This window comes from Notolabrus celidotus, chromosome 2 (genome assembly GCF_009762535.1).
Source record: "Notolabrus celidotus isolate fNotCel1 chromosome 2, fNotCel1.pri, whole genome shotgun sequence".
NCBI lineage: Eukaryota > Metazoa > Chordata > Actinopteri > Labriformes > Labridae > Notolabrus > Notolabrus celidotus.
This window is the reverse complement of record NC_048273.1, coordinates 21,438,418-21,447,227: the sequence shown is the minus strand read 5'-3', so window position 1 is coordinate 21,447,227 and position 8,810 is coordinate 21,438,418. Positions and strand designations below refer to the sequence as shown.

Below are 8,810 nucleotides of genomic sequence, written 5' to 3'. Positions count from 1 at the left end.
TTTTTTCCTTGCATTTTCCTACATAGGGGTACATTTTAGGCTTGATTCTTGCTATTTTGATCAAATGTAATGTTAAAATGCGTTAAATGGAAGCTTAATAAGGGCTAAAAGTTTGGTTTCAGAATGTTTTCTACATTTGATTTCAACTTGGTTAAATGGTTCAAGACAAGGTAAATGATCAATGTTAAATTCAGCCCTGAAAAAAGGCAGAAATTATGATATTAACCTGATGACAACGCTCACAACAAACACGCCATAAAAAAAAGGCCTTTTTATTTAAGTCAATTTTATTCTAACTTTTTCCTTTCAACACAAATTTAATAAATAAAGCACATCTGATGGGGTGCATCATGCAAACATTACTTTCTACAACATAAAACATCGTTTCGAAACCAACACACCAGTTCTCTGTTACATGTGGCTCACTCTGTATGTATGCTGTACATGATAATAGATCCATGACTTCCCTCTTACTCTGCCTGTACAGAATGCACGGCTTATTATATATATTTATACCCATATACACATGAATGAATGACTGGGCTAGGGTTAGCACATTTGCTGACCCCCTTTTGCCAGTCACACATTATAGACTGTTTTACAAGCTAGGAAGAGAACGTAGATGATCACAAGGGTAATGAAAGAGTTGAGGAAGGAGCAGAAGATTAGGGGTGTTTGTGGACACATCCCGTCATGGATAGTGACTTCAAGATGAATCAGTGAGAAGACAAACGCAGTCACATTTAAAAACTACCAGCATGTGAGATATTCTTCTTTTTTCTTGACTTTAAAGGGCAGTTTTTGATCATTTACAAAGGAAGAGAACTACCAGTGTTTAGATTGGTGTTTCGGTGTGTGATCTGTGTATGAAATCATACACCCCTGGCTGAAGCAGCGAGAAGAATGGGAACTCAACCACCACTCAGAAACAGAAGAGGCTTTGTAAAAATGAATATCTGTGCTGCAAAAATGTATGTAGAAATAACTGATCTGCCAAATGAAAAAAAGGATATCAAACCAGATGAAGACTAGAAACACAGCAACACTGTGTGAACATGGACTGGAAAGTTAACCAGAGAGGTATAAACCCAAGATCAAAAGGTACAGATGTGAAATCTAAAAATTGACTGTCGTTGTTTTTCAAATCAAATCTAACTCCAAATAAGTTCACAATGTATTTTTAGCTTGTGATGTAATGCTCATGACTGATGTCTCCATCTTGATCACATCATCAGTTAGAAAGCTGTTGTACTGTGTTCAAAACACGAGTCAACATCTAGAAACATCCTGCATTTATGTTCAATAATAATAATAATTTGAATCATCTTAAAGGAGTGTTCTCCTGCTTTTGTGGAAGTTTGATTATCATTTGTGGTTTGCAGCATGCGGAGAATACAGATCAAATGTTAATGCAGGAAGATGGAAGTGCAAATACCACACACACACTCACGCAGACAAAGACAAAACAAAAGGTAAAGTATGTGCATTTGGCAGGCATATAAAAAAATGTATCGTCAAAAAAAAGCCCCAAAGATCAAATCAAAGAGAAAGACATTTTTTACAGAGTATTGTTACCACTAACACCAGAGGTGATTGTGAGTACAAACTGATGCAAACAAAAGGTGCCGATGTGAGGGGAGGGAAGATGAATACTCCACCAAGTAGTTGCTTTTTTTGCCTCGTGGATTGAAGGTAAGAATTTCTTGAAATAAACACTATCATTAAGGGGTAGAGTAAATGAAGAGTACAGCTGCAGCTCGGAGGTAAAACTTAAGTGCTTTGGATCTGAAGTGCGACAAAAAAAAAAAAAAAAGGTGAATGTAAAATGGACGAAGATTCTGGGGTGCCAGGTAGGTGTCATTGTGTGTTTCAGGAGCACCAGGCGTAATGAAGGTATGAAACCCATCAGGAGTATGAATGGTGTGTCTTTGTACAGAGATCAGAGTTTACACACTTCTAATCACATATACACAGATACCATCAGCTAAAAAAAAAAAAGATCAATGTGTTCCCAGTCTTCATTTATTGAAAATGAGTGGTCAGGTGTCCAAACTCCTCATTTTCTTTCTGGTTACAGCTCCTATACAGAAGTCCCCCCTGGACAGTAAAGTCTATGAGAAAGCGTGACATCAGTCTTTTCCTATTTTCCTCCTGTTAAGGTCCATCTTTTCATCTGCAGCAAGGGGGGACAGGAAGCCAAGCGACAGGTTTTAAAATCAGGTGGGTGGTGGAGGAGCATGGTGATGACGGGTCGAAGGTCATTAACATATTTTGTTGTCTTTGTTCAGTGCATTTCTTTGTTGTGATCCATAGATTTACTTTAAACAGTTCCTTGAAAGGAGAGGAGAAACAGAACAGTGAGTTTTTCCCCCCAAACTTCCATGCTGATGTAGGATCTTTAAATTCCTGAGACAATAAAAATGATCTTCATTCCCAGACTCACATACCGGCTTCTCTTATTTTTCCTTGTGAAGAGCTTCTATGAAGGCTTCAAGTTTCTCCTGGATCTCCCGAACTTTCTCTGCAGACAAGAGGACAAAGATAATGGTGAGTTAAATCCATGACACATATACAAAATACACAAAAAGTTAAGTGGGCTCGCACAAATTGGTACATTTTTAATTGCCTATTAAAGGTTAAAGTTGTCTTTTCAATACAAAAATACCACAAACCAAAGTCCGACTTTATTAATAACATTATTTCTTATTTTCTTCAGTGGCAGGGAAAAGGATTGCAGACCAAATTAGTAGTTTTATTGATAGATCACTGATTAGCAGCTAACTGTAAATGTTGGGGTCACAGTTCAAATAGAGAAACAAGGTCCTGGTTCCAGTTCTTCAAAAGTGAGGATTTGCTGCTCTTTGTAATTCTTTTCAGTCACATATCAAATTAAAGAAGCATAAACTTTTCCCTAGTATCATTTAAATCGAGTTATTCAACCTATCAGGAAATATCTGTCTTTGGTAAAAGTGCTTTTAATGTCTTTGCTCTCTCTTCTTGGTTTGAGCTTCAGGGTCACCTGAAACTGGATTCTTTAATTTTATTGGAGGATTTTAAAAATAGGACAAGGTATCAGCTGATCAGCCTATGCAAATGTATTAGAGCTTAATACTGCTTTATATTTATAAATTTATAAATCGATGTAATAGTTACTTGTCACTATATGTTTTGTCCTGTTCTATTTGTGAAACTTTTTATGCTGCTGTCTTGGCCAGGACTCCTTTGTAAAAGAGACTTTGTATCTCAATGGGACTATTCCTGGTAAAATAAAGGTTACATAAAAAAATAAAATAAAAAGGCAGGTTTGGTAGCTCGAACTAAAGAAACATGAAACTGTTGTTTAAAAAAGAGGAGTGATTTAACAATATTCTCATCCATATCATACTTTTGTGCAGGTGGAAATTCCCTCCCATTTTTCACCCAGACACCAGATGGTCCCCTCTGACAGCGACAGCCAAACCTCAAGGCAGACCTCCTCCACACATCACGAGAAGGGCTTGTGCACCCTTTCCCGGTTAGCTTATACCACATCAAAGCTCACCCTCCCCTTTTCATGGCATGTAGCTCACGGGCACGTTACTAATGGACAGGAGGAGATACCATAACAACAACATTTCACATGAAAGGGGGGGAATCTACTGGAAACGCAGTCAGTCACTTCTTTTCATGATTACACTCCCATTGTCCGGAGAGGAGCATAAGACCAGCAATCCTTCCAGCCAACATGTACTGTCACACGAGATGAGCGAGCCATCTAAAGCAGTCTTAATCGCTGATTAAACAGTGGCTGAAGGAAGTCTGTGGGCCAACACAGAGAAAAAGGAAGCAGTGGCTCTGCATTGCCAGCTGCACCTCCAGGCCCTGGCTGCTGCTCAGGCTTCCCTGTCACCCTCGCTAATCTGTCTGGATCTCCCCCAAGCACAAACTCAAACAGCGGCTCTGAAGAACAAACTAGCGCTGTGCTATCTTGATCAATCAGCCACACGAGATCCATAGGCGACCTTTTGTTGATTGTTTTCCTGAGAGGAGGCCCGGCGAAAACAGTTCGGAAAAAAAGGCTGGTCCGTTTTCAGGGAGATAAATCATTGCGGTCTGGAGCTCAGAGCAACAGTGTCCTAAGTGTCCATTTCAGGTCGCCACAAAGGTGATAACTGTGTGCGTGCTTTGGAGTGAAACTGAATATGGTACTCGGGGGCTTGTGTGTGCAGCCCCCTTTTGATGGGAGCACGGCTGCTGAGGTATCCTTTTCCTGATGGATGAAAAGCACACGGTTGGAAGAGACGTAGGCACACCCCCACACACGTCTTGAAACACAAGCAGAGCTAAGAAGTGTGGGAAAACACACACACACACACTGAGACAGACAGGTAGGCAGAACTCATAAAAACTTAACTGACAGCCAGAAAAGCTCTGCCCTGAGAAAACACACAGCCCCAACCCTTCCTAATGTATTGAAAAGCAGCAAGAGCTGTACAGTCATGCCACCTCCACCTCCTTTCACCTTCCTACACTCTCACCGCTGGCAGGTGGCAGAAAGAAAAAAAAAATCCCCGGCCTTTGATACTCTGTTAACACACTCAGGCGGAATGGCAGGGCGTTAGGTGGAGATTACAACACCTAATGGAGGTATTAAGGGGGCCTGTCGAGGGGCATGCTGACAAGTCGGTGCAGCAGGTGTGGGGTTGAATGAAACATAACCCTGCGGTACGCCATTCCAGCATGCAGCCCACCGCAGGGCACGGCTCAAAGGCAACTGACAGAGTTCAGCAGTGTGGGCTGAGCGGCCTGACCACAGGACAACATAACTCAATCCAGGCCAATCAGAGAAGGATTACAAACATCTGTCCAACCTGGAGAAAAAAAAAATTTAAAAAGAGATAGAAGGGTGGAGTTTTGGTTGGTGTGAAGAAAGAAGGGTAGTGACTGTCAGATCATCAAAACATGGGAAATCCCCTGGCTCAGGCTTCAAAGCTTCTAACTGGGTTCAGATGTGGCCTATGATGCGTTCTTTTATGGAGCCTCTGTGTTTCAGATGCAGGGCGCTTCACACGGGTCAAACATTTAAAATCCTGCCAACTGTCGGGCAGAGAGCTCCAAGTAATCACAGGGGCAGCAGCGCCAAGCAAGCAGATTAGAGGGCTTGTGTTAAGATAGGACACAGGTTTGATTCCCATGATCGTCTGAGAAAGCTAATTGTGAGAGGCTGAAAATCATTTCCCTCTCTGTCAACACCTGCTGCAACCTCCGGTGTAGAAAGAAGAAGCCAACACACAAGTGCAACAAGCTGCAGTTTCTTGAGTGTCTATTTGAAGCTAGATGCAAAAGCCAAGGAATCCCTAATTGGTCCCATATTAAATTGCTCATCTTTACAACAGAAAGATGCGTGAGTAGAGCCTACTTCAAAAACGACTCTCCATCAAAAACTCATTTCTGCATTCAGTCCCATAGACTGTATAAATAATGGACGTAGTATCCGTGACGTCTCTCATCTGTTCCTGAACGCTGTTTTGTAGCCAATCGGTGGCAGCGGCAAGGTGGAAATACGGAACTCAACCAGGAGTAGTGTGACGTAAAGAGACAGAGTTTGAGCCTCCTAGCCAACAGCTATGTGTTCCGGTCTGCGAGTCATGTCAGTCATGTCCTTATTTGAGCAAAAACTTGTAATCTTAATATATTTTGAACCTTCGTGTTAGAAAGAAATTCACCCCCCGTACAGTGTGTGCCGATAGAGAAGTGAGCTACGTAGAGCCAAGCCGTTTTTTGAACCAGGCTGTAAACATGTTTATTAATGCTGCAAAGATCGTCTTTTTTGAATTGATGTCTATGTGGTTTTCGGTGTTTCTGCAGCCAGCCTCAAGCAGATTCTCGATGAATTGCAGTTTTTAACACTTCTGCATGGGCTTCATAGTTTGAGACCGGAGGTTGCCGCTTGATTCAGTCACACTGTACATGGGGCACCTTTTTATTTGTACCTAATCTGTTTGGCCGGCTTAGTTCCACCTCTGCTGCCACCTAGATTGATCAAAAGATAGGTTGAGTCATCATTTCCTACTTGGGCTTTATATTGCCTCTTCAGAGACCAATGGGGGATGCCATTGGAACTATGTTCATGTTTTATACAGTCTATGACTGGAAACCATACTTGGTCCAATGCTTCAGTTGAGCTTTACAACGAACAATGGTTGAACTAGGAAACACTCATGGACTTTCACTTGAGATGATTAAACTTTTTGTGGCATTTGGTGGCAATTTTGTCTTCTTTGTCTTGCAACCATTTTCCATTGCCCTGCATGCATGTGATGTGTAAATACCATAGACTGTATAAAATAAGGACGTGGTATCCGTGACGTCACCTATCTATTTCTGAAGCGCTGTTTTGAGGCCAGTTGGCGGGGGCAGCCATATTGCTGCTGTCGAGCAATTGTGACGTAAAGAGGCGGGCTTTAAGCCTCCTAGCCAACAGCTACAGTGTTCCCGCCAGTCAATCAAGTCAGCTGTGCCTCTTAATGGAAGACTCATACTCAATATCTTCGAAATTGCAGAGTTAGAAAAAAATTCAACCCCCGTGCAGTGAGTGCCGATCGAGAAATGAGTTATCCAGACTACTACTAATACTACTCGTCTTTTGTACCAGGCTGTAAAAATCTTCTTTTTTGAATTGGTGTGTATGTGGTTTCCGGTACTTCTGGAGCCAGCCTCAAGCGGATCCTTGATGGACTGCAGTTTTTAGCACTTCAGCATTGGACTCATATTTTTAGACCGGAGGTTGCCGCTTGGTAAATACCCATCCTTGGTCAAGACTTTTTTTATTTTCCAAAAATAAAAGGCTTTATTACGCATATATATTTACAGGATGTATTACAAATGACATTTTCCCCAAGGGTACCTTTTATGATGACTTTATCATTGTACGAGATATATGTTGTTCTTTTTTGTGTAGCAGAGGCTGTGTGATGACATGATGACAATATGATCATGTTAAAGTTATGGAACAAAACTTTTTCAAACTTCTTGGAACATACTCCCTAGTAGGTACAATGACCAGCCACCTTTTACCTATGGCCACCAGCATGTGCTTTATTACTCTGCCATTCTGGAGCAACGGTGGCATTGACGGCAACAGCAAAGCCCATCAAGCATTCCCTGACAGCGAGGCTCTTAATGACTTTAAAATGAGCCCTCAGCAGCTTTAAGGAGCCCAGGAGGCCACCGATGTATGTGAATGGCGTCTTTCAGAAAAGCCAATATTCTGTGGATGAAAACTGTGAGAAACAGATATTTATTTCCCCCAGCACCATCTGTTTGCCACCAAAAGACAGCAGTGAAAGGGGGAAAAGGCCACAACAAGGCTTTCTTTTCACCGTCCTGTGGAAATGCAACAAAAAAACAGTGGACAGAGTCACTATTGCCTGGTGCTCACTGAGCAGCAGTGGGAGTAGTGATCTAAAACTCCATTTAGGCGCCTGTTTACCTAAGAGATGAGCCCCAAAACACAGTCATTCAACCGCTCACCCCTTTATCTAGTCATGAATATTCCCATAATCCCCTGGCCTCTATCCCAGAGGCCCCTGCTTTAAGATGCTGGGTGTTGTGTTGGTCGGCAAGGCTGGAGGGACAGAGCGAGGGACAGAAGGGGGAGCCTTTCCCCCACAATCCCTCTTTCAATGCCTTCTCTCGGCTGATCTCCACATGAAATGATATCTCATTCACTCTCACTCTGTAGAGTCGTCTAAGCCTGCGACGGCCAGAGCGCTGGCAGAAGGAGGGCCGAGCCACAAAGCCGTTAATTGACCTGTAATTAGACTGCGAAACTGCCTGGCCCTGCTGGACAAGTAGCCAACACAGAGGAGAAGGCGAAGAGGGAGGAATAAAAGATGAGAGGAAGAGCCTGCAACTTACAGGGAGAAGAAAATAAGTAATCCTTCTTTGATGAGAGATGGCCACTCTCCTGCAAAAAAAATGGTGTTTTTTTACAAAAATGTAGCAAACCGATTATTTCAACAGATCAAGTCTGAAGTCAGGATTGTGGCTACTTTAACATGGATCTCTTGAAATTTCCAACTGAAAACCGAGCAGCAGCTGACAGCACGGTCACTGGAGAGCTTGGGGAAGAAGGGTTGGTTCCTGTCCTGACCTGTCATCATCAGGAGGAAACTTTTTATATCCAATGACTGTGTTCTGCTGTTTCCTTCTCTGAAAGCTGATCTCTTAATGTAACAAACAGAGAGGCCTTTTTCTTCAGCATGCTGCTTGATTTGTCACTAAATCTGGATTGTCACGCTATAAAAAACTGAGCCATGGGAGACACGGACACAGGGGGAGCAGGGATGTCAACGGCCCAAACGCCATGTTAGTGACAGAGCTATGAATCAACACTTGCTCTCAACACTCTTATCTGGAAAACAGATGCCTGAGAGAGAGCAGCCCAACCTGGGGGAAAGACGTGCGTAGGTCTGAACAGGTCAGGGCATGGGGTCAGCTGCAGGGCAGACTAAACAAAAACAGGAAAAAAAACTGGCAAAATCCTTTGAAAAAGCCAGATGATGACTGTTGTTGAGCTGTTTTCTGCAGGTTTTATAGACTAGCACTGCTTGGGCCTTTGAAGTGCCAGACTGTTTAGAGAGTTTTAGAGAGGGGGCTGTAAAGATGAGGATAAGGTGACAACATTTCCAAGATGGTTGATTTTGCTCTAGGCCTGATGAGTTCAAATTAAAGAAGACCAACATAGTAACAAAATCAAGTATTGATGCATGAGCAAAGAACTTTAAGTGACTGAATCTTTTCTTACATATACAGCGGTGAACGGTGGC

General features: G+C 42.4%; 1 protein-coding gene across 4 annotated transcripts in view; it reads right to left on the bottom strand.

Moving 5' to 3' along the window:
- Window positions 1-258: 258 nt before the first annotated feature.
- Window positions 259-8,810, bottom strand: part of opa1 (OPA1 mitochondrial dynamin like GTPase) — a 37,841-nt gene continuing 29,289 nt past the window's right edge. For all 4 annotated transcript variants that reach the window (XM_034708178.1, XM_034708197.1, XM_034708186.1 and 1 more), the window contains 2 exons: window positions 2,448-2,521; window positions 259-2,331 (listed from right to left, as the gene is read on the bottom strand). In XM_034708178.1, coding sequence (XP_034564069.1) covers window positions 2,457-2,521 — 65 coding nt within the window. In that variant the 3' untranslated portion in view covers window positions 259-2,331; window positions 2,448-2,456. The remainder of the gene's footprint in view (window positions 2,332-2,447; window positions 2,522-8,810) is intronic.